At 37.3% G+C, this 27,180-nt stretch overlaps 2 protein-coding genes across 7 annotated transcripts in view; both read right to left on the bottom strand.

The window, feature by feature from the left end:
* LRCH2 (leucine rich repeats and calponin homology domain containing 2) overlaps positions 1 to 19,491 on the bottom strand; it is a 95,257-nt gene extending 75,766 nt beyond the window's left edge. For all 6 annotated transcript variants that reach the window (XR_010940136.1, XR_010940137.1, XM_067724556.1 and 3 more), the window contains exon 1: positions 19,055 to 19,491. Coding sequence is in view for 4 of the 6 variants with exons in the window: in XM_067724556.1 (XP_067580657.1) it covers positions 19,055 to 19,478 (424 nt within the window). In the remaining 2 variants the exon portion in view is untranslated. The remainder of the gene's footprint in view (positions 1 to 19,054) is intronic.
* LOC137217555 (transcription initiation factor IIA subunit 2) lies at positions 11,565 to 12,340 on the bottom strand. Its single transcript, XM_067724560.1, has one exon. The coding sequence runs from the start codon at positions 12,184 to 12,186 to the stop codon at positions 11,857 to 11,859; it is 330 nt and encodes a 109-aa protein (XP_067580661.1). The 5' UTR covers positions 12,187 to 12,340; the 3' UTR covers positions 11,565 to 11,856.
* Positions 19,492 to 27,180: the final 7,689 nt, after the last annotated feature.

The raw sequence follows: 27,180 nt of genomic DNA, 5'->3' as shown, positions 1-27,180 counted from the left end.
ACTATATACACAGTATGAGCCAATTGTTTCCTTTTAAAATGTACATTTTATACACTCAGTATATACACATACAAAGACCGACAGGTATGTATGTACAAGGTGATGAGTGTGGGGGTATGAAGGAAATACACCAAAATGTTAATGCTTACTCAAGGTTGGTAGAATAAGGAGCGTTTTGTATTTTCTTCTTTATGCTTTTAATATTCTAAATTTTCTACAATAAGCAAACATGCTTCTGTTATAAGGAAACACTATTAATATTATACTACTTTAAAAGTATTATATTTCAGAATGTAAACTGAATTCTAACCATATATATTCCATTCATAAGAATGATGTATCCAGACAGCTATAGGCTAATTATAAGTTGGTATTATATACAATTATTTTGTTTTTATGGGGCACATCTTGGCCCACTACCAAACATCATCACTGTGCTGTCATGTTTTATTGCTAATCCAATATTATATGTCATAATTTTTAAAATGCAAATTACAAAGAAAGTATGCAAGTTTTAATGTCGAAAATCATGCTTTCATGTAAATTATTTTCATAAAGGAAACCCCCAAAACTATACAATTTGAATTGTTATAATTAGTCTGATAATGAAGTAAGCGATAACAAAACATGTCACCTTGGCCATCTTTAAGATATCTGAACTGATGCATGATTAATCTAACGTTGATGTACTTTCTGCCTAGGTCAATGTCAACTAGTCACTGAAAATCAAATGGATCTGTTTATACAGGAGGCCCTCCTTATCTACAGATGGGGAACCCACAGATATGGAGGGCCAATTGTACTAGGCCATTTTACATAAGGGACTTGAGCATCTGTGGATTTTGGTATTCGCTGGGGTCCTAGAACCAATCCCCCATGGATACTGAGGGACAAGCACACAGTATACTTTTTATTTGCATTAATTATGCTACCTTAGTACATTTCTACTGCATGAGAAAGGAAAGTCTAATGTAACATAAGAACAGTCTATGTCAAACTGACTTCCCAATATAACTCTAGTAGGCTTTGGATTCCAAAACAAAAGCAGTCCTGGAGGAGGGTAAAAAAAAACAACAAAACAAAACAAAACAAAAAAACCCAAGTGCAAGCTACTATGCTAAACAAAACTAACTGCTTCATCTTTGATGTATCCAGATTAAGACAAATTTTACAGCCGGTGTACTGTGCCCCTTAAAAAAATACTGTATTGGGCTTCCCTGGTGGCGCAGTGGTTGAGAGTCCTCCTGCCGATGCAGGGGACACGGGTTCGTGCCCTGGTCTGGGAGGATCCCACATGCCGCGGAGCGGCTGGGCCCGTGAGCCATGGCCGCTGAGCCTGCGCGTCCAGAGCCTGTGCTCCGCAACGGTAGAGGCCACAGCAGTGAGAGGCCCGCGTACCGAAAAAAAAAACAACAACTGTATTTACGGAGCAAGGATCATCCTTACTTGAGCTATTTAACAAGGCACTAAATATTGGATGCTGAAATTAAAAGCAAGTTACAGTAAACTAATTACAAAGAAATGACAAATTCCACAAACCAGGCCAAAGAAAACCCCATTAGTATATCTTAAATGTTCAAGTGGCTCCTACACAGCAGCACACTGGCAGCTACCAATAAGACCAAATGGATTCAGACAGTTTATTACTAACACAGACAGAGAAAGCATGATCTGTATGGTGTCACTTCCCCATGTCCCTAGTCCCACAGGACAAAACCAAACTGGAGGGAAGGACCAAATAACAGACAACATGCACAGAGGGTTGCTCTGTCATGGAGGAGCCAACTCTAGACTGCAGCTTTGCAATTTTATACTCACAACTGTATCTGAAAGAATGTCCCATGTCTCACCAGAATGAGGGAAGGAGATAATAAACTGCCTTGAGGCAGCCTCCCACAAGATAGGGAGGTGGACACAAAATGACCTTATGTCATCTATCTTGCCATGTACCAGGGAGGATCAGAGAGTCTTTCCCCAAGATTTGAGTCAGACTGTGGTTCAGCCTTGCCTATGTGGAGATGTGCAAGATCACCAAGATACCATGGCAAAGCCATTCCTCTAGTTTATAGTCATACAAATAGAATAAGAAGTCAGTACATAAAATTATCATGCTCGTCCCATAATTTTAAGTTTAGAAATTTGACAAGCATTTACTATCAACTGTTGCAGAGAGACACTGCAGTCAACCAAACACTATAGGGTATTTTTGTATAGAAAGTGTTACCTGCCCTCAAAGAGTTTAAACTCCTCTTGAGGGAAGCAATGTAAAGCTAAGAGCACAACTGCACCTGGCTATGTACTGCTATTAAATAGTAACTTAAACAACTAACAATAGAGGAATGATTAAATCAAATATGGTGCATACATACAATAGACTATTAGGCAGTCATTAAAAATCATGTTATAAAGCATTTTTCTTCAGTGGAACAGTGGCATAAACAAAACTCTCAGAAAGAACAATTTGGAAGAAAAGTATACAACAGACTATAATGGAAAGACTTTTAAGGCAACAACATTACATAAATTAATGTTGAGAAAACATTCAGTCATGAGTTGATGAGGTTTTTTACAAGAGAAGCAGTGAAAATATATACAGCAATTATTTCTGAGAGCTTATGGCAAATGGAGGACAGTAGACCAATGTAAGAAGAGAAAACTAGACCAAGACACATGAAAATAATTTTAAACAATTTAGAGCTATACTACTGGAAAATCTGCTAAACCCAAGCCAAAATAGGCATTCATCTCACAATTTTTCCTGGACTTCATCTACAAATATGATTTTCAAGATGGGATTAGTTAAAACAACAGATTAATGCTCAAAACATTTTATAATAATTTTAATGCCAAACGTTATTTAATGTCATAAACATTACTTACAAATCAATTTTATTAATTAACCTAAATATTTAAAAGCAGTCAACTATTCTAAAATAAAAACATATTCAGTGATACAATATAACAATATATAAAAACTATAGCTAATTTGCAACTGTTAAAGTTTAATAATCATATCTCTGCTTATGAAGCAATTAATAAGCTGTTATTTCTTTTTGCTTTCTGATAGCTTTTCTTTTTTTAAATAATATAACAAAACAATAAAAACAAAAATCAGAGACAGTAAGAAGTCCAATCTGACTGAAGAACAGGTACATACATGAGAAGTATTTGGAAAACATGGTGGAAAAGGAAAGAGACAAACTGTGGAGGGACCTGAAAAGGCACCCAGGGTAAGAAGCAGGCTAAATTGAACAAATGTGCTAAACATCTACTGTGTACCACACACTATACTAAATGTTGGAATGGCAGCAAAGCAACTATACTCAAAAACCTCCAAAATCAATAAAAAGAGAAATGTAAACAAATACCATATTTCTTTGATCTTACAATGCACATTTTCGTCTAATGTTAACATTTCTAAAATCCATGTATGTGCTTATTGTGGTAGTGTTTCTCTTTTTCTGGAAAAGTTATTAAATTGATAATGAATGTTACAATAGGGGAAATATATTAATTGCAATAAAGGATCACAGCAGCTACATTAGAGGGATAGAGTAATCCCTATATGTAGAGGATGCAGGAAAGGGAAAAGGTAATAAAGAAAGGCCTGATCTTGGATACAAAAGATCAACAGGAGTTCACAAGGCAGAAAAGAGGGAGAAGAAGGACATCAACAGTAAGGGCAAAAATAACATGAAAACATGGAATAGCATGATACTTTCAAGGAACAGCATGGAATTTGGCAGGCTGGAATGTAGAGTTTTGGGACACTATGAGACTAAACTGAAAAGCAGGTAGGCCAGGAATGCAAGAAGGATATAACAGCTAAAAGCCTATCAATGTAATATACCATATTAATGCAATAAAAGACAAAAAACTAGATATAAAAAGGAATTTCTTCAACCTGAAAAAGGGCATCTATGAAAAACACCAGAGCTAATATCATATTTAATGGTGAAAGACTGAATGCATTCCTCCTAAATTCAGGAATAAGACAAGAATGTCCACTCTCACCATATCCACTCAACACTGTACTAGAAGTTCTAGCCAGGATGATTAGGCAAGAAACTGAAATAAAAGGCATCCAGATTCAAAAGGAAGTATAACTATCTCTATTTGCAGATGACATGATCGTACATACAGAAAATGCTAATGAATCCATTAAAAGACTATTAGAATGAAGAAACAAGTTCAGCAAGGTTGCAAGATAAAAGACCACTATGTAAAAGTCAATTATAGGGACTTCCCTGGTGGTCCAGTGGTAAAGAATCCACCTTCCAATGCAGGGGACACAGGTTCAATCCCTGGTCAGGGAACTAAGATCCCACATGCTGTGGGGCAACTAAGCCTGTGTGCCACAACTACTGAGCTTGTGTGCCTCAACTAGAGAGCCTGCATGCCGCAAAGTACAGAGCCCATGCATTCTGGAGCCCACGACACAACTAGAGAAGAGGAAACCCACACGCCACAACTAGAGAGAAGCCTGTGTGCTGCAACAAAGAGCCCGTGCACCGCAACGAGCACTGCAATGAAAGATCCCACGTGCCACAATGAAGATCCCACATGCCACAACGAACACCTGACACAGCCAACTAAATAAATAGATAAATAAATAAATAAATACTAAAAATAATAATAATAAATAAAGTCTACTAAAAAAAAAGTCAATTATATTTGGGTCCAGTGGTTAGGACTCCGTACTTTCACTGCCTAGGGCCCAGGTTCAATCCCTGGTCAGGGAACTAAGATTCCACAAGCCACGTGGTGCAGCCACAAAAAAAAAAAACAAAAAAAAACATATTTCAATAAACTAGCAATGAATATCCCAAAAATGAAATTAAGAAAAAATTCTATTTTTTCTATATGATAGTATGTCAGAAAATAAAGACTGAGGAAAACAACAAAATATTATTGAAAGAAACTAAAGATACAAATAAATCAAAAGACATCCCATATTCATGGACTGGAAAACTTAATATTGTTAAGATGGTAAAATTTCCCCAAATTGACCTACAGATTCAACACGACCCCTATCAAAATCCCAAACTGCATTTTCTGAAGAAATTGACAAGCTGATCCTAAAATTCATATTGGTCTCGAAACAGCCAAAGCAATCTTGAAAAAGAACAATGTTGGAAGAAGACTCACACCTCCTGATTACAAAACTTAATACAGAGCTACAGAAATCAAGATAGAGTGGTACCAGGATAAGAACAGATATACAGGGCTTCCCTGGTGGCGCAGTGGTTGAGAGTCTGCCTGCCGATACAGGGGACACGGCTTTGTGCCCCGGTCCGGGAAGATCCCACATGCCGCAGAGCAGCTAGGCCCGTGAGCCATGGCCACTGAGCCTGCGCGTCTGGAGCCTGTGCTCCACAACAGGAAGGAAAGGCCACAACAGTGAGAGGCCCGCGTACCGCAAAAAAAAAAAAAAAAAAAGAACAGATATACAAATCAATGGAATAGAATTGAGAGTCCAGAAATAAATGTTCACATTTATGGTCAGTTGATTTTCGACAAGGGTAACAAGAAAACTGGATGAGGAAAGAAAGGTATTTTCCGGAAATGGTGCTGGGACAACTAGATATACATACGCAAAAGAACAAAGTTGGACCCTGATCTCACACCATACATAAAGAACTCAAGATGGACAGATAGCCAAGAGGCACATGAAAAGATGTTCAACATCACTAATTATTAGAGAAATGCAAATCAAAACTATAATGAGGTATCACCTCACACCAGTCAGAATGGCCATCATCAAAAAATCTATAAACAACAAATGCTGGAGAGGGTGTGGAGAAAAGGGAACCCTCTTGCACTGTTGGTGGGAATGTAAATTGGCAAAGCCATTATGGATAACAGTATGGAGGTTCCTTAAAAAACTAAAAATAGAACTACCATATGACCCAGTAATCCCACTCCTGTGCATATATCCAGAGAAAACCATAATTCGAAAGGATACATGCATCCCAATGTTCATTGCAGCACTACTTGCAATAGCCAGGACATGGAAGCAACCTAAATGTCCATCAATGGAGGAATGGATAAAGAAGATGTGGTATATATATACCATGGAATATTATTCAGCCATAAAAAAGAATGAAATAATGCCATCTGTAGCAACATAGAGGGACCTAGAGATTGTTATACTGAGTCAGACAGAGAAAGACAGAGAAAGTCAGACAGAGAAAGACAAATATCATATGATATCGCTTATATGTGGAATCTAAAAAAATGATACAAATGAAACTATTTACAAAACAGAAAGAGTCACAGATGTAGAAAACCAACTTATGGCTACCAAGGGGAAAGGGGGGAGATAAACTGGGGGATTGGGATTGACATATACACACTACTACATATAAAAGATAACTAATAAGAACCTACTGTATAGCACAGGGAACTCTATTAGGTGCTCTGTAATGACCTATATGGGAATGGAGTCTAGAAGAGAGTGGATATATGTATATGCACGGCTGATTCAGTTTGCTGTACAGCAGAAAGTAACACAACGTTGTAAATCAACTATACTCCAATAAAAAAATTAATTTTAAAAAAAAGTACCGGGCTTCCCTGGTGGTGCAGTGGTTGAGAGTTGGCCTGCCGATGCAGGGGACGTGGGTCCAGGAAGATCCCACATGACGCGGAGCGGTTGGGCCCGTGAGCCATGGCCGCTGAGGCTGCACGTCCGGAGCCTGTGCTCCGCAACGGGAGAGGCCACAACAGTGAGAGGCCCGCGTACCGAAAAACAAAAAAGTACCAACACACCTGAGGGGTAAAATACAGTATTTACTGGTAAGAAAAAAGTTATAATTGAAAAACAAACAAACAAACAAAAGAACTCAAGATGGATAATATGTCTAATGTAAGTGCTAAAACTATAAAACCAAAAGAAAACAAAAGAGTAAATCTTCATAACCCTGGGTTAGGCAATGGCTCCTTAGATATGACACAGAAAGCACAAGCAACATAAGAAAAAAAAAGATAAAATGGGCTTCATCAAAATTTTCAAATTTTGTGTTTCAAAGCAGACGACCCACAGACTAGGAAAGAAACATTTGCAAGCTATGTACTTGGGTAAGGGTTTTATGTATAGAAGAAAAAGAAAAAAAAAATTCTTATAACTCAGTAATAAGGAAAAGACAACCCAATTAGAAAGTGGACAGAATCTAAACAGACATTCCCTTAGGAAGATATACAAATGGACAATAAACACATGAAAGGAGGTCAACATCATTAGTCATTCGCAAAATGCAAATCAAAACCATAATGAGATTATACTTCACACTTACTAGGATGACTGTAAACAAAAATACAGATAGCAACAAGTGTTGTTGAAGATATGAAGAAACTGGAATCCTTATACACTGCTACTGGAAATGTAATATGGTGCAGCCACTTTGGAAAACAATTTAGCATTTCCTCAAAATGTCAAACATAGAATTAACATATGATCCAAGACGCAAGAGGGAAGAGATATGGGAACATATGTATATGTATAACTGATTCACTTTGTTATAAAGCAGAAACTAATACACCATTGTAAAGCAATTATACCCCAATAAAGATGTTAAAAAAAAAAATATGATCCAGCAATTCTACTCCTACATGTATAAGAGAAATGAAAACATACATCTACCCAACTTTTACATAATATTCATAGCAATATTATTTATAATAGCCAAAGAATGGAAACAACCCAACTGTCCATCAACTGATGAATGGACAAACAAAATGTACAATAGAATATTATTCAGATATAAAATGGAATGAAGTACTGATATATGCTACAACATAAATGAACTTTAAAACATGATAAACGAAAGAAGACTATCACAAAGGGCCACATACTATAAGAATCTATTTATATAAAATGTTCAGAATCAACAAATCTATAAATACAAAAAGTAAGTTAGAGGTTGCCTAGGTCTAGATTGGTGGCGGGGTGGGGGGATATGCTAATGGGTATGGGGTTTCTTTTTGAAGTGATAAAAATATCCCAAAATTAGACTGCAGTGATGAGTATACAACTAACAACCAATAAACTATATACTTCAAATGAGTGAATTTTTGGCATGTGAATTATATCTCAGTAAAATGTTAAAAAGAAAAGAAGTAGGCAGGGATATATCTGGAAAAAGATGGTCCATGTACTAAAACACAAAATAGGACCTCTACCTCACACTATACATAAAAATCAACTCCACATTGATGAGGAACTGAAACACCCAAAACAAACCTTTAAAACCTTTAGTAAAAAACATACATGAATATATTTTACACATTCTTAAACAAGACACAAAAAATAGTGACTATAAAAGACTGATAAATTTGACTGTATTAAAATGTAGAACATTTGTTCAGCAAATGACTGCTTAAGAAGCAAAAAAGACAAGTTACAAACTAGGAGAAAATACAATATACAAAACTGACAAATGATTAGTATAGTATTAGTATTTGGGGCAAAATATATTATTTCACAGTACAGGAAACATATATGGCCAAGTAGGTAAGACATTTGAAGATATGTTAATGAAACTGGTGACCAGGGAAATATAAACCAAGAAAGGTATCACCTCGAACCAGTCAGAATGGCCACCATCAAAAAGTTTACAAGCAATAAATGCTGGAGAGGGTGTGGAGAAAATGGAGCCCTCTTGCACTGTTGGTGGGAATGTAAATTGATACAGCCACTATGGAGGACAGTATGGAGGTTCCTTAAGAAACTAAAAACAGAACTACCATATGACCCAGCAATCCCGCTACTGGGCATATACCCTAAGAAAACCATAATTCAAAAAGAGTCATGTACCACAATGTTCACTGCAGCTCTGTTTACAGTAGCCAGGACATGGAAGCAACCTAAGTGTCCATCAACAGATGAATGGATAAAGATGTATATACAATGGAATATTACTCAGTCTTAAAAAAGAATGAAATAATGCCATTTGCAGCCACATGGATGGATCTAGATTATCATACTAAATGAAGTAAATTAGACAGAGAAAGACAAATGTTATATGATATCACTTATATGTGGAATCTTTAAAAAACGACACAAATGACCTTATTTACAAAACAGAAACAGACTCACAGATATAGAAGACAAACTTATGGTTACCAAAGGAGAAAGGAGGGGGGAGGGATAAATTAAGAGTTTGGGATTAACAGATACTATATATAAAATAGATAAACAACAAGGACTTACTGTATAGCACTGGGAACTATATTCAATATCTTGTAATAACCTATAATGGAAAAGAATCTGAAAAAAAAATATATATACACACACACACACACATATATATAAATAACTGAGTCACTTTGCTGTACACCTGAAACTAACACAGCATTGTAAATCAACTACACTTCAATTAAAAAAAATAGTTTCATACTACAAAAAAAAAAAAGACGTCATTGAACTACCATTTTAAACTCGTTTGGGGGAATTCCCTAGCAGTCCAGTGGTTAGGATTCCGCGCTTCCACTGCAGGGGGTGCGGGTTCAATTCCTGGTCGGTCAACTAAGATCTCGCATGCCTCAGTGCAGCCAAAAATATTAAAAATAATAAACTCGTTTGGCCAAAATGTTTAAATCTGACAATACTATGTGTTGGAGGAGATACGAATTCATAGGATCTCTTACAGAGGTTGATGGAAAGGTAAACTGTAAACCAGTTGGCATTATCTCCTTAATTTGAACATTAACATACCATACAATCCAGCTATTCCACTCCCAAGAATAAACACAAGAGAAATTCTTGCACGTGCACAACAGAAGACATGTATAATAACGCTTATAGCAGCACTGCTCACAAGAGCAAAAATATGTTAACAACACAAATGGCCAGGAGTGAGACAGTGGATAAACTATATTATAGTCACACAATGAAAGATAATGGAGCCACCAAAAAGAATGAACTACAGGGACTTCCCTGGAGGCGCAGTGGTTAAGAATCCGCCTGTCAATGCAGGGGACACAGGTTCAAGCCCTGGTCCGGGAAGATGCCACATGCCGTGGAGCAATTTAAACCCGTGCGCCACAACTACTGAAGCCTGCACACCTAGAGACCGTGCTCCACAACAAGAGAAGCCACCGCAATGAGAAGCCCCCGCAATGAGAAGCCCGCACACCGCAATGAAGAGTAGCCCCCACTCGCCACAACCAGAGAAAAGCCTGTGTGCGGCAACGAAGACCCAACGCAGCCATAAATAAAATAAATAAATATATAATTTTTTAAAAAACAGAATGAACTACAGCTTCATACAACAATTTGGATGAATCTGAGCAACTTAATATTAAGTAATATAATATAAAAATTACTAGTTATATAAAGCAGAGTTGTGTATTAGCTTTTTCACATTTTTGTAAAGTTCAAAACAAGGAATAAGCAACGTATTATTAAGGAGCTGGCTTACTGGATAGAAGGTGTTTTAGTAGCAACAAGTGACAATCAGATTTGCATATTAGAGTGCTCCAGCTACAGTGTGAAAGACTAATTGGACTTGAAGCAAACTGAACATGAGGCAGAGAGATCATTTGGGAAAACTGTTGATAGGTCCAGTTAAAGGTGAGGAGAGGAGGACCTGAACAACAACAATGGCAGTGAGAACAGACGGGAAGGAAACAGATCTGAAAGCTATTCAAACAGTTATGATCAAGAGGCCTTAGGTCCTAACCAGATATAGAGGGTGAGGGACAGTGAAGAGTCAAGAATAATTCCCAACTTTCTGGTCTGGGAGATCAGGGGGCCTAGGGTCAATAACAAAAGTTGATCTTTTTTTGACATTTTGAGTTTGAAGAGACTCTAGGAAGTCAATATTCATATAGTATCCTCTTTTTATGATTAAGTATAAAATCTGATCCTTCCCCCTTCAAAGTCCATCCTCCATCTCCATTATAAAGCCCCCTCTGATGTTCTACCAACACAATCATGTCACCGCTCCCTCTTCAAACTTGCACATCACTCTGTTTTCACTTAAGACATGTATCTTACTCTAGTCCAGCACTGCTCAATCTCAATCACCACTGACATTTTGGACCAGGTAACTCTCTGTTGTGTGGGCAGTCTTGTTCATTGTAGGATGCTTAGCAGCATCCCTGGCTTCTACCCACTAGATATCAGTAGTATCCCCAAGTTGTGACAGTCAAAAATGTCCCCGGACATTACCAAATATCTCCTGGGGGCAAGTTCCCCCACTCCTTGAAACCTTGATCTAGCCTATATAATAGATACATGAGTACTTATTTTATAGCACTAGGAAATCATAAGTTCCTTAAAGACAGCAACTTTATCACCCTGTCCATTTACATAAAATAGATATGACAAATCCATTCTTACATACTAATCAAGGTAAATTAAGGAGATAGCTATGTTCAATTTACTATTTTTAATGTATAAATATCTTTAAAAGCAATTGATTTCTCATTGACACAGACATCCCCAACCAATTAGCTCAAAGTATTAAGGATTTATATATTGTAATTACTTTTTTAAGAGGGGAAAATTTCTATGCTGCACATTCTAGAGTCTCTCAGGGACATAATAACGTAGAGAAGTCTTTTTTTTTTTTTTTGAGTTTTAAAATGAATTTATTAAAGAATGGTCTTAGGAAGGCCACAATGTTTGATTTGTCATTAAAAAAAAGTTCTGTTTCTTCATGCTGTATAATAAGGTAATGTAACAAGGTACAGAATTATAAGCTTCTTTCTACTGGAATTCTCTGATAGTACGGCACAGTGTAGTCATTTCTGCAATGCTAGAATAAATTAAAAAAAAAGTCTCTTCTATGCTTCTCTTCAAAAAGCGATGAACAATAACAGGATGGCATTAAAAAGCCATTTTTTTCCTATTCATTCTGTAGTATTGGAGCCAGTATTTTTACCATCACAGGCTACAATTTTCACTTTATCCACTTTAATAAGTTCTGTCACCTCTCTGAATTCAACATCATTCAATACAAAAGTCCACACATTATCGCAGAATCTGTATGTATTTAGAGAGCCCCTGAAATTGACTCGGTTCCTGACCCTCTGTGCCAACGCTGAATTTATAGCCTTATCAAACTGAAGTAGAACTTGAAGGGCAAGCTGGGGGGTAATCTGTTGAGACTGTATAAGCTCATCGAGGCTCTCCTGAAGACTGTTTCCCAAAGTAGTATTTCTGTACAACTGATATGCCATGGCTTAGGAGGGAGAAATTCTTTTTCTTATTCAGGCTTGCATTGATATCCTGTGGAAAAGGCGCTTCTCGCGTCGGAGGCAACAGAAGTGGTTCGGCCAGGAACCCAGCAAGAGGTACCTACTTCGCCAGAGTACCTCTCGTTCCGCCGCAGATAAAGCGCGAGAAGTCATTTTTGAATGAAATCCAGATACACAAATGCTCTAGAATTGGTTAGTCTCAATAGAGTTCAAATAAAATTTTATGGCACAGTTATTTTATTTCTGTTTCTTGTCACCTTGAATCCCTAATATTATACATAAAATTCCACTGAAAGGAACTTAAACAATTAATTTAAAAGTGACAACAATCTCTGTCACAAATTATAAGAGTACACAGATTAACAACGTCCACAAATAGGGAAGAACTTACTTTCTTATTTGGAAAAAAAACTTTCAAAAAATTTTGCGGTCAAAAAACATATGAGACGATATCCATTGTTTAATTATCCATTACAGTCCATTGACTAGTATTCTGTAAGTGGAATGCTATCAATTTATAATTTATTTGAAACAGGAGAAATGTAAAGATTAAAAGTTAGACCTTTAGCAGACTGAATACACTAGTTTAAAGTGAGACTAAACACAAATTTAAATTATTGTTATAAAACTCACTTGTACAGTTTTCTTTTATTACATTAAATGGTTCCCTGGAGTATAAGGTATTTTTTCCTATAAAAGGGAAGCAGAGAAAACTTTCTGAAACTTTTCAGAAAACTGATTATAAGAGTGTTACAATGCTTCAAGAACTACCTAAATACACACAAAGTGTAGAGAAAAGAAAAAGGTTTCCCCTTCTACACCATGATGATGAACAGCCTCTGTACGATGGGGGTGGGCATCATACAGTTTAAGTATCCCTTAGAGTGTACTGCTGGGATAGACTAGGAGAGTGATATGCCCTTTTGCAAAGTTTCACTGTATGCCTTGGAACTTAAATATCACCTCCCAGGAAATCAATATGCTCTAAGTATTCAATTACTTTTATTTGTGAAGTGTCCTTAACATCATCTCTCATGCTGTCAATGAGGTTCTGGATCTTGTACATCTTTATGCTTTTGATGATAAATAAATGCTTCAGAGTTTATGTTACAAATAATCTAGATCAAAATATTAAATTTTAAATTAATCAAGTGTCACTATAACCCCAATTCAAAAATATCCCAATCAACCATTTCTGTTCTTTTACCTGTCATGCAGTATATATAATTTTTTTCAGAAAACATCGTAAGCTCATATTGTTCAAAAGCAACTAATTTAGCTGCTTAACACAGTCCTAATTCTAAACTATGGCTTACTCTCCATAATGACTCCTTAAAGCATTTTGCTCTATTGAGTACTTATTCCTATGCTTGTAACTTTGTTCTCCCAGATGACACTGCCTCACTTAAGATTAAAATTTAAGACAATAATGTCCCCAGACATCTACCTTCCCCTTCACCTTAGCAAAAGTCAGGTAACTCCTCCCTTCCATTGCTAACAACTTTCCACCCACTCCATGAAGATCCCCCCTCCCCCTCTTGCATTTTAACACTGAACTCTCTACTAGTTCCCTCCTTTCAGCCTCCAAGTATGTTTGAGAAAATATAGAGTGAACCTGCAGTTAACATCTGCCCTTAACATGCAATGTCATTCTCAACTCCGTATCAGTGCAATTTCTCCCCTGACAGTCTGCAACTGTCCCTCCTGCTTAATCATAACTTGATCCCATACTGATCATTTACCTCAAGATTCAGCTATATCTAACTCTATAGGAAACTTTCTCAAACTAACTTAACCCCCAATAAAATTAAGCCTTATGCCCCAGTTCCATATCACTTAATTGTACAGTTTATTAAAACATACAATTTTGAACATTATATATTATAACTCTTTTCTAATTGTTACATATATTACTGTACACATTCACCTAGTTTGTAAACCTGTCGAGGATCATGTTTCCAAAGTTAGAGTTCAGTAAAAGCTTGCTTAATGAATCTATTCTAAAACCAACAGAGGGGCATGAAGACAAACTATGCAAATACCATGCACAAAACAAAACACACTGCACCACAAACAAAAACTATATAATCTATGAAACTAAATAAGCATTCATCTTTCAGATTAAATAACCTATTTATTAGCACAGTGTTTATTTTAATAGTAGCTTTGTTATAAGAAGAGAAAGTGTTGCAATGGAAATAACACTGGAATAGTGCTAGAGTTGGAAAACCTAGCCTCTGACCCACACTCTGCCATACACTAGCCATTTAACTTCCGGCAAATCACTTAACCTCTCTCAACAACAAAGAGTAATTACTATGCACTCTACAAAGCTCAAAGGGTTATTATTAGGATACAATAGGGTAATATATATTAAAGTGCTCAGAATTTATAAAGAGCTGTATAAATGGTATTATTTTAATGATAAACGTACCCTCCAATTTAAGATAACATTTTATTTTAAAGTGTGAACTTGCAAAAGAAAGAAATTAAGGGGCAACTATTTATGCTATAGAAGAATTCATCACTGAATAAAATAAATCACTGCAAGGTTCAGCAATTCAAATTCAATCTGAAGCAATTAAAATATGAGTCAACCGTCAAAAGTGTCCTTCACATTCAATTTCTCAGTAAGATATTTATTACATAAAGCAAGGCAGATATTTGAATCAGGCCACAAAATCACAAGGTTATTCCACTGAATGCACTAAGATGGCCTTCACCTATGTTACAAAATCAGATGCTGCACAGTTTAACTGGCTCCATTTTACAAGCCGATACAATGCACCATGCCCCACAGTTGAAGAGGTGAACCAGCACATGTAGGAAATACTAGAGTTGACTCCAGGTTTACAGGAAAACACGTGATTAACCAGGACACAGCACAATCTGATGTATGTAAAGAATTCCTAAATCTGTTTCACAGACCTATTGTTTATGGACATAAAGAAGTATGAAGAAGCAGAGGGAGCAGCTGCAAGTAGACTGAGACTTATTTGTAGCACTGGTGACAAAGTCAAATATGAAAAGTTTCAGGATTTGTTTGGGTAGCCGTTAAAATCACTTCCAAGCTCTCTTAAAGTCAACAAATTATCACAGTATCCAGACAGACTTTTTAAAGTTCTAGGCAATTTCCCTTTGTCTTGCCAAATCTACCCACAGACCAGCAAAGATAAGACATTACAACCAGAGTTAGCTACTTTCCTGAAATGGGTAACCAACTTTCTGATCCCTATTTTTATGTTTTTATATGGGTGAGGATTTTAATCAAGAAGTATCTGGAGGGACTTCCCTGGCCGTCCAGTGGTTAAGACTCCACGGGAACTAAGATCCCACATGCCACGTGGCCAAAAAAAAAAAAAAAGTATCTGCAAGGCATATCAATTCAAAAAAGGTCACAAGCACAAACCACCAAATGGAGATTCAAGTAAATTGGCAAACTCTCCCTTTTAAATGTTAATTGCCTGGAAAGGCTGCCATAATTATTTAGCGTTGAGCTCCATCCCAGCAAAGGAAGAGGAGTGAGGTTGAAGACGGAAAAAGAAATAAGGAGGGCGGCAGGAGAGAGGGGACAGGTGAAGAAGAACAGACACCAGAAATACAAAGAGAAATAAAAAGGTACCAAAGATAAACTTTGCCATCAGCAACCTATTATCCACTTTCCCTCACAGGAAGACTATTAATAGACAAAACAAGATTTTGCTGCTACATATTCTAGGGGCATTCTTTTCTTAACGCAAATTTATCCAACAGTAGGGAACTGGAGAAATTATAGTTTCCTGGTAAGTTTCTAGTCACTACAGACATAATATGCTGAAAAAAAAGGGTCTGCTTTACTCAAGTCTATCAAAAAGAATACTGAACTAGAACGTGAACACTTGGTTCCTAGCTTTGGTTTTGACCCTCTTGACAAGTAGCTTTAGGTTAGTCACCAAACTTTTATCAATGTTCTCATTCACTCAAACAATAAATATATCTTGAGTGCCTAAAAACTGAGCTATTTTAGAGTTTCCCAACCCTGACTGCACATTAGAATCACCTGGGAATTCTTAAAAAACAAAACAAACCAACAAACAAAAAAACCCTCTCTTTGCCCCTGAGACTGATTAAATTGGTCTAGGGTGGGGCCCAGGCATAGGTTTAAAAAATAAAACACACTCCCTTGTGATTTTAACATGCAGGCAAGGTGGTAAACCACAGGTCTATTTCATCTTATGTATATGTAAGGAACAGCAAAATAATGTGAAAAGCCCTCTCCCTTCCTTTGAAATTTATCAATTTCCCCTTCTAATCCAATTTTGTTTCAACCTAGGTTCTCACCACCTCACACCTAGATTAACAAATAGCTTTCTACCTATTTTCCCTTCTTTCAATCTCTTCCCAACCCAATAAACCACTGCTGTCTAATCAATTTGGTACTGAAACAGTATCCCACTGAGAGTCATTTTAAGTATAACAATATCAACAAACAGAACTGTTTTCATCAAGCAGAGAATATACTGTATATACATATTTGTATGTCTGTATGTATATGTGTATGTATGTACGGCATGTATGTATAATCTCAAACGTGCTCTGTTTGTCTTCAGTTCCATTTATATATAATGGATACTAGTCTCTTTACATATAAGATTATTGTCCCTAACTAGTTCATGGCTGAATTTGGTCAAAAATGAATGGCAAATGAGTCACTCACAGATTTCTCATTTAAATTTTGAAGTGTTCCCACAAGGAACATATATTCAATTTTTAAAAAAGTAAAATGCGGTGGAATTATCTCAAAAAGTCCTCTGTTACTGTAGGCACTGATAAAGTTTATGATGAATGAATTTTACCAAGAACAAATATGGTTCTGGTTTGTGTTAAAACTTGCCTCAGAAAACAAACTGAAGCCTTAAAAGCCAGTGGTTATAACCACATAAGATGATATTCATATTTATGAAAAATATTATTAAGTACAATATAAGCAATATATAATGAGAAAACTGAACAAGTATATGACTCTTTCCCTGCCTTTAAGGAGCTCTCCATCTTCTCAGGGAAAGCAAAACATAAAAAGAAAATAAAGCCAGCACTAGCAGGTAAGTGGTAAAGACTATAAGTACCACAGGAATTCAAAGAAACAGGAGACTACTGTGGACTAAGGGAGTTGGAGACAGCATCTTGGAAAAGCTGGAGCTTGAACAAAATTAAATAGGTGGAGAAAAGAAGGAAATCTCGTGCATGTGGATGACCTTCTACAAAGATAAGGCAAATATTCATAAACTATATTTGAGGGACAGAGAGCTGACCTAGTTGGAACAGAGGGTTCTATGTAGGAGCATTTGAAGAGTTACGGTTGCAATAATAAATTGGAGCCAGGCAGTGAAAGCCCTGAATGCCAAGAGAGGATGCTTCAACTTTGTCCTATAGATAAAGAAATCTTTTATAGGTAACAAGTAAAACAACATATCTCTATAATGATGCAGTCTGAAACCATTTTTCTTCATGCCTTTGAAGAACATACCAAGTAGTATAATATCTTGCCAATGTATCATGAATATGTGAACATATTGTTTGTTCAGAGTGAAGGAGTAAATACTCAAACATGCTTTCCAAAATACAAAATCACTGATCAATTACACATTTCTAGTTCTTAGGATAATTCCTAAGAGAATAATTGGGTAGAAGGCTTCAATTTTAGGTTTTCCTCCTCTCCCCACCCTCACCCAAACACACACCTTGATTTAATATCTAGAAACGTAATACAATGAAACAGTGTTATTCTGAAAATAAGAGGTCTTTTATTGCTTCTCATTATGAGTGAATTTACTTACTATATTGCTTCAAAATCACTAAATCTATTAAAATCAATCTGTCCATGATTTCTTTCAGCAAAGCAAATAAAAACAGACACATAAATAACAAATTTAAAGATTACGAAAAGTAAAAAATCCTTCATCAAACCAAAACACACCTAAAATAATCGGCGTTGGCTTATAAGGCATAGGGGAAAGAGAGTGTGTTCATAACAAAAAATGCCATCCACAACAAAGAGTACCAGAGAGTATATGAAGAACATTACAATAGCCAATTTCTTGTCCAAAATGATAAACCATTAACCCACAACTCCAAGAAGAATGGAGTTAATTTTGTTTCTCAAAAATGCCCTTAAAATTTCTGGTTATATCTGCAATAAAAATTAAGACTCCAACATAACTCACAACAAGGACTCTTTCCCCTAGTAAACCAGACACATAAGTGATTGATGATTTAATTTTCCACTGCAGCAAATACTAATTTAACCACCACTATCTCAACACCAGGAAAATGACAAATCTCAGTCTTTAAAGGCATATGTGATAAGAAAGCAAGAATATTCTAGGATGATTAAAACACACACAAAATAAAAACACAGAAAAACCGTGGCAATACTGCTGCTGTACTAGGAAAAGGGATATACCATTCTTGCAGGCACGTATGGCTTTAAAGAATATGTATAGATTATGATGTTATGTATTGCCTTTTTTTCCTCCGGGAAAGATGGGAACATCCACGAGAGTTAGCAGTGCATTCGGGAAGGTGTCAATACCTCCCTTACTGGGGAAACTCGCTTTAACAATAATGCTCTTTCACCCCTCACATCCCACCCGATTTCCATACACCCTTCAGTCAGCATTCCCGCCCCCGCCCCCACCTTTCCCTGCTCTTCCCCTCACACTCAGAACTGGCTGCTCTGACTTTGTCAGTCTCGCCGCCCCCGCGCACCCGCCCAGACCAGCAGAGTCCAACAACGCAGCCACGCAGCCACCCACTCCCCCCACCTCCTCCTTCTCAGCCCAGCTTCCCCTCCCCCTCCCCGTCCTGTCACCTGCTTGGGTGGTGTCCGTCAGGTCGTAGCCGCTGCCCGGGAAGTCTCGGAGTTTCCTACCACTGAGGCTCAGGATGCCGGAGTTGCCCGCCTCCTCCAGGGCCCGGTCCAGGCTCCTCACGGTGTGTTGAGGCTGTAGGCTCCCCGGGTTCCACTGCGGCCCGTTGGGGAACGGCTGACCGAAAAGAGTCGGTACCGGGATGGGCACCACCAGGGTCCCGCCGCCGCCGCCGCCTCCCACTCCGGCTCCGCCACCTCCCCCTCCGGCCGCGCCACAGCCACCGCTACTTCCACCTCCACCACAACCGCCGCCCCCACTGTTACCACCACCTCCCTGACTCGCCGCCATGTTCCTGGGAGAGAGAATAGCCCCCGACAATACTCTCAGCTTGTGCCGCGAGTGTAGGGGGTTCTTAGGACGCATGCGCAGGCTGGGGGCGGGGTGGGGGGGCGAGGTAGAGGGTGGGAAGGAACTAGGGGGCGGGCTGGGAGGAGGTGTTGGGGATGAAGAGGCGCTGTTCAAACGCGCAGAATGCTTGCTTTAAGAAACGTGTGATCAGAGGAAGGATGCTGAATCCCGGTTCCGCTGCTTTGGGTACCAAAATCTTGCGAAGCGACACCAGCTTGACTGTAAGTCATTTGGCGATATGCCCCCAAATCTCCGTGTTGCTTCACCTTTTGCGTCTGCAAAACAAAGGTAAATATATTAGATAGAGATGAAAGGGATTCATTTCAGAATATTTTGAAACAGCGTTTAGAAGGACTATCAGGGACCTGACTGAAATGCTTACGGCAAATGCCTCAGGAATCCTTTAGCAGTGTTAACACGGAGAGAAACTTTGGGGGGGAAAATGGGTGCAGAATTGAGTTTTAAGCCTATATGAATTTTGCCATAATTCAGAATTCCAAAATAGGAAAAGACTTTTAAAGTGTTTTCAAGGAAGCCTCTCGTTTCAGTGCGTGTGGGTCTCAGCCAAACTGCTGCCTTCCAAAACTTGGAAAAGTTCTCGGTATTCTGTCCTCTAAATCTTTGAAGTTGTGCCAAGATCTCCAAAATATCTCGAGTTTCTTCTCATCATGTCAGCATGGCTGATGTAAAACTCTTTGATCATCAAACAACCTTAAAGTTTATTTTTGAAATACAGGTTTTGGTTTTAGGTAGAATTCTGAAGATTTAACACTGTGGATATGAAGCTAATCAATCTTGCATTTTAGGAGTTCATTCTTAGAACATGAACGCAACCACACAGGCCACTGCCATCCCTCCACTCCCACTCAGAGTTATTCAAATGTTTTTCACTAATAGAAAAGTTACACAAGAAAACTATCAGAATGCTTGGTCATATTCAGTTATCATTAATTTGAATATCCTGCGCATCTCTTTTACCTCCATTTCAGTTTAAGCAATCTGTCAACAGTCTCATTTTCTTGGAGAAAGCTCCACAAAAATTTCTGCTTTGGAAAAAAAGTACGGGAAAGAATTACAACTTGTCTAAAATGCTTTGTAGCCGTATAGGTTAACTAAGATAATTATGTTGCAAGAAATTACATTTGCCAGATGCATGACCCACAGAAGGAACAGAACTGAGAATCAGACCTCCACAATGAATTAGCAAGTGAAATCAAATTATTTAAACCCACTGGTGTCAGAAGAGAAAGTTGTACCTTATATCTCATCTTTCTTACATCGCAAATCAAATCAGGTATTAATTGAGAACTTCCAGAAGTTCTCAATTCAAGAGGGGTGGAAAGGGAAACTAAATTTATTAGGTAGAGAAAAGATTAGGAAAAGAATGTTTAATAACTAGCCGGTAAAAAATTTAGTAATTATTTAAAACAACGTATTGGACTCCAGGAAAAGTATGTCCTCTGGATCAGGACACCTGTCAAGTGAAAAAGGCCATGTACAACCAAATTTAAGAAGGAAAGTAATCTTTCAAAGAATTTAAAAGATAATCTAAGTAGGAAAAATAGGAAGCCTACAAAATAGGCTAGATATACATGAAAATCTGACAAAATAACACATTCTAGAGCTCTTTGACAAGAACACCAAGGCCATAAGGAGTGTTAAAAGATAAACTGAGGCATATTAAAATTTTAAGAGTTTGAGCATTTATCTATTGGAATTGGGCAGTACCAAACAGGAAGTGGTTAAGAGTACTCACCAACAGGAGCCAAGGGAAAGACTTATATAAAGAAAGTGAGGAAGCAAAAAAAGAAATTATTTGATTGGTTGTAGCTTAAAGCCTAGTTGGCTGTTTGTGATTGGTTGTCCTTAGAATTTTGATTTCCTAACCTTGAGGCTTTTATAGGCTTAGATTTTGGTTTGCTTATGTAGGCCACCATGGCATTAGAGCCATCTCAGTCTAATGGTCTTCTTGTTTAATTAATTTAGCAGGAGGTAAAAGGTTTAGAAGAAAGAGCATGAAATTTAGAAATTTGTTCCAACCCTTTAACTGCCAGTGTAATACTCAGAAAAGTGACCTAAAATCTCTGTACTTCAGTTTCCTCATAGGGAACACTGGAAAATAACAATCATACTTATAATAATAATAATATATAAATAGTGCTTACTATTTACCAGGAACTGTTCTAATTGCTTTATATAAAGTCATTCAATCTTCATAACAATCCTGTAAAATAGGTACTATTATTCTTCCATTTTATGGATGAAGAAAAATAGCATATACCTCACATAGGATTGTTGTAAGAATAAATAAGATCACATACGTAAAGTGACACTGCAATACCTGGCATTCATTCATTTAGTAAACATTTATTGAGTGATTACTCTGTGCAAGGAACTATTCTCTGTGCAAGTAACAGTATAGAATTAGGTGCTCAATAAATGTTAATTTCTCTACTACACCCGTGAATCCCTCATGAAAGAAAATAAAATAATAAAAAATATACAAAATGGAGAAAGCCAAGGAAGAAATCAGTTAATTCCTTGGTAATTGTGGGCAGAAAGATATTTGACATATTGCATAAATTTTTTGTTTCAGTCTATACGAGAGGATATTTTTACAGTGATTACCACTTTGATGTTATTCTCGATGTGAACACATTGGTAATTGGTTAAATTACAGACAATACTCAGAATTATCCAAGCCAAACTTAAAAATTGAATGTTGACAAATCACCAGGACTAGATGACATGTATCAAAGATTATAGAAGGAAAACAAGGGGTTTTGAACAAAATATTCAGCCTCTATTAAATAAAGCATTGGCCAACTACAAACGTGATTTGTATTCAAGAGAACTCTAGAGGGGACTTCTGAAATTCCAGGTCAGTTTATAGTCAGCGCTATCCCAAGCAAATTGGTAGTTACTCAACATTTTTTTTTTTTTTTTTTTGCGGTACGCGGGCCTCTCACTGTTGTGGCTTCTCCCATTGCGGAGCACAGGCTCTGGACGCGCAAGCTCAGCGGCCATGGCTCACGGGCCTAGCCGCCCCGCGGCATGTGGGATCTTCCCGGACCGGGGCACAAACCCACGTCCCCTGCATCGGCAGGCGGACTCTCAACCACTGCGCCACCAGGGAAGCCCCTACTCAACGTTTTTAAATAATATAGAGAAGTAAAGTCACAGTCCAAAGCTCCAAATTCTTCTATTAGAGATCAAGATTATTGGGATAGACTACAGGATGTTCTTGCCAGCCTATAAATAAATCAAAAGTGAGATACGTTTTATCTCAGAATCTAGAACAAGGCAACGAACTTGGGGATTAACTAGATCAAACTATAATATGAATTTTTTTTAAATCCTGAGCAGGATCCAGGAAAAAAGCCATGGGAGTCTCTGCAGTTTGTTTCCTGAAAACATCAGTATTTCACATCAGTTAAATACTAACCTCGGGGGTGTGGAGGGGGGGGGACAATGAAATGTTGAGTATCATCAAGACATATACCAGAAACCCTGAAAAATATTAATTTACATCTTACTGAACTATTCCACAGCTGCTGCTGGAATGTGATGTGAAGTTCTGCTCACTCCACTCTCAGCACAAGTCCTGAATTAGAGAAAGCCCTAAGAAGTACACCTAAAATGATTAGAGAAATGATGGAAGGAGAAATTTACTTGGCCTTCATCTCTCTGGTAACTTGATCTTCAGTCCCTTCCAAAATCCCTGTTCTGGCATGGAACCTTCAGAGTAGTATATATTAACTTATTTTAGCATAATTTATAGCACACTATATATGACATCCCTGATCCTCCTTCCCCTGTCTTTTTTTTTCTTTTTTCTTTTTTTAGGCCACACCCAGTGATCAAACCCAGGCCCCGGCAGTGGAAGCATGGAGTCCTAACTATTGGACCACCAGGGAATTCCCCCTTTGCATTGCTTTAACCAATCCTAACAAACTCATTAATCCCAAAGTTAATATTTATTAACTCAAGAGGGATTTGGACAAATGTATGAATGATAACTATTACTTAAAAGAATCTATTACATGCCTAATCTTCAATGTTGATGACAATAAGCACTATTATGTTCTCTCTTGGTTAGAATCCCTGCTATGATACTTACAAGATGCAAGATAGACAGGTCGTTAAAGCTCTCAAACTCTCAGATTTCTCATCTATAAACAAGGGATCATAACATTATTAGCTATCTCATAAGATTGTAGTGAGGATTACATGAGATATTTACATAAAACACATAGTATATTATAACAGTTTGTTTTTTCTAGGTTCACTTTACCGATAGAACACTGAGCTGAGTGAACCATGAATTATCAGCATAACAGTTCTTAAATTCCTCTGTACTATTGTGCTACCAGCACTAATAGACATTTTCCTCTGTGCTGCTCTTGAAGTTACATCCTTATTGACTCACCCCATGTTTCTGCCTCTCCTAACTCTTGTGTTTTCACTATATGATCCAGTAAATTGATTCCAATTCTTGCTTACTGTCTCTAATGCAATCCCAGCTTTTGACCTCTGTGTTTCTAGTATGTTTACCTGATATCATGAAATCCATTTAAATATCTGTTCCAAATCCTTCTTAAAAAATATATCTTAGATGTTTTGCTTTGTGTAAGCAACACAGGTCTGTTAAAAGTCCTGAAGAGTTTTTATTACAGTAGTATGTAAAAGATACAGATTGCTGAATTTTGCTTAGTTTACCTTGGCCAAAGGAAAGTAAATAAAACATGACATAAAATTATTAAACCTGTTACGTCCAGTTAGAAAATATAAGGTTGAGGAAGAGTTTTTAGTCTTCTTTAGTATTACATTGGAAAGTCTCCTCTTTATAGGTAAACATGGAAACATGCCATATGCCTTTTGGGCAAGCTTGTCTTACAATAATTATTTTCCTCTTCTTGCAGTATGTGAGAGAAAATGATCAAATAGGGCCTTTTCAAGCAAATCCAAATTCCTAAAAGGAAAACCTAGGCAACTATCGTGTTACCTCTAAGCAGGCTATACCTGTGAGAGAAAAAAAAAATCCAATGTTAATGGCATTTCAGTAAAGCCTGTTAAAGGAATTACAGTATCAAGATAGATTAAAACCCCAGGAGAAAAGATAAATCCCAAAACGGTTTAAGATTCTGTATTTCCTTAAATGGAATGAAATAGAAACATTTGGACCAAAATCTGTGTCTAAAACGGAGGTTGGAATGAAATGATAAAGAATCAAGTTGGGCATCTACCAAAGTCTATATTTGTTTTCCTTAATTTTTGCTTAAATTTTGCTTCAAATCTTCATCACTATATATGGCAAAGTGTGGTTGTTATAGGTTTATGGGTTTTTGTTTCTCTCAATCAAATAAACGTATGACGTAAATCTCTGTGGGACTGTGATTGAAATGACTCTGAGCCTGGTGGCAGTGTACCCAGATTATAAGGTTTTTCTTTGATTGATGATGAAATTTCTTTTAAAGACTGAATCTGTAAACCTGAAGCTCTCAAGTGATAACTGGATCACATGTGACCCTAAAATCCAATGCTTCTCTCTGTGTGGCAACAAGACTATTTCTTCTTAACCATGGTCATGAACATGACCCCAGTTAGCCTATTTGTGAGTTGTCAGAAGGAAGGGTCAAAGCTCTGTTCCCTAAACAAGAGAGTGTGATCAAATATTGCAGGATATTTTAGATGTGTTTTGCTTTGGTGAGGCAGTCAGAAATTTCAACATCCACTTACATTATAAGTTTAGGTTGGCAATGCTGACCCTCAAGAAGATATTTACATCTGCTTAAGTACTTTGTCTACAATTATGGTATGATTCCACAAAGTAGGAGAAAATATATTGGTTGAGATGACCTCATGTTTCACACTTCCAGGCATTAACAGGCATATTAATGTAGGAAACTAACATACTTTGCCACTCTTTTGTGGTTTTAAAAGTCTCTTTATTAAAACAGCTAACCAGGGCTTCCCTGGTGGCGCAGTGGTTGAGGGTCCGCCTGCCGATGCAGGGCACACGGGTTCGTGCCCCGGTCTGGGAAGATCCCACGTGCCACAGAGCGGCTGGGCCTGTGAGCCATGGCAGCTAAGCCTGTGCGTCCGGAGCCTGTGCTCCGCAACAGGAGAGGCCACAACAGTGAGAGGCCCGCGTACCGCAAAAAAAAAAAAAAAAAAAACAGTTAACCATAGTCATTAAATAATGGAGTAGATAATTCTAAGGTACTAATTAGTAAACAATTAGGTTATCCTTGATAACTTCATCTAGTTCTTCCATTTTGTATTTCTTAAACACTCCTTAATAAAATCATCTTAAATACGTACCTCTACTTAGAATAAATCCTTTTTTTCCAGGACACATGCATAAAGCTCCAGAGAACTTTAAAATTTCCTTAGCTGGCTATGACTTCTCCTACTGGTCATAGGCAGTAGACTTTTGATAAGTTGCCAAAACCAAAGATATAAACACACCGTACTGTTTGACTACTAGCATCGTCTCCACTGCCATAACCTTAACTCAAGTCACTATTTTCTCTGGACTACTACAGTAGCCTCCTAACTGGATTTTCTGCTTCCACCCCTCTACCACTTAATAATTATGTGGGCTTGGGCAAGTACCTTAGCTTCTTTGTGCCTCCATTTTCTCATCTGAAAAATAGGGATAATACTACCTACCTTATAGGGATATTGTGAGAATTAGAATTACTTAATACATGTCTAGTACATAGTAAGAACTTAAAGAACTTTAGCTAGCATCATTGTCATTATCGTTATCATTAACATACTCCACTGGCTAATAATATCTAGCAGTGAAAGGTAAATTATCTCTCTTAATTGCACGATAGTCCTGTGCAGCGGACATTATTATTATCCCCATTTTATATGTGAGGAAACTATGGTCCAGAGAAATTAAGTAACTTGTTCAAGGTCTCAGTTGAGAAGTGGCACAGTAAAAATTTGAATAGAAGTATGCCTGTGCTAAACCAAGTGCTAAACCAAGGCTCTTAGTATGCCAAGTACAATAGAAGTATGCCAAGTGCTAAACCAAGGCTCTTAATCACTGTAACTTCTGGCAGTAATCTATCTGACTTAGTATCTTTTCTCAGTCCAAAAATTCTTAGCTGCTAACTCCCTCTAAACTATCTCCATAAAACAGTGATTACCAGTTGCTAAGTGCTGCCTGTTTAGCTTACATAAAATCATTAAATTTATTCATTAACATCTTTCATCGACTTTCAAATCAACCTACTTTTTTTTTTAATTGGAGTATAATTGATTTACAATGTTTCAGGTGTACAGCAAAGTGATTGAGTTTTATACATATACATACATATGTATATATATATATTCTTTTTCAGACTCTTTTCCATTATACAAGATATTGAATATAGTTCCCTGTGCTATACAGTAGGTCCTTACTGTTTAACTATTTTGTATATACTAGTGTGTATCTGTTAATCCCAAACTCCTAATTTATCCATCCCCCTTCCCTTTCCCCTTTGGTAACCATAAAGTTGTTTTCTATGCCTGTGAATCTATTTCTGTTTTGTAAATAACTTCATTTGTATCATTTTTTCAGATTCCGCATACAAGTGATAGCATATCATTTGTCTTTCTCTGACTTACTTCACTTAGTATGATAATTTCTCAGCTCACCCATGTTGCTGCAAATGTCATTATTTCATTCTTTTTTATGGTGGAGTAATATTCCATCATA

The sequence above is a fragment of the Pseudorca crassidens genome, chromosome X, assembly GCF_039906515.1.
Source record: "Pseudorca crassidens isolate mPseCra1 chromosome X, mPseCra1.hap1, whole genome shotgun sequence".
In the NCBI taxonomy this organism is placed as follows: Eukaryota; Metazoa; Chordata; class Mammalia; order Artiodactyla; family Delphinidae; genus Pseudorca; species Pseudorca crassidens.
The sequence above is the reverse complement of the archived record's forward strand: the minus strand, read 5'-3'. Positions and strand labels throughout refer to the sequence as shown.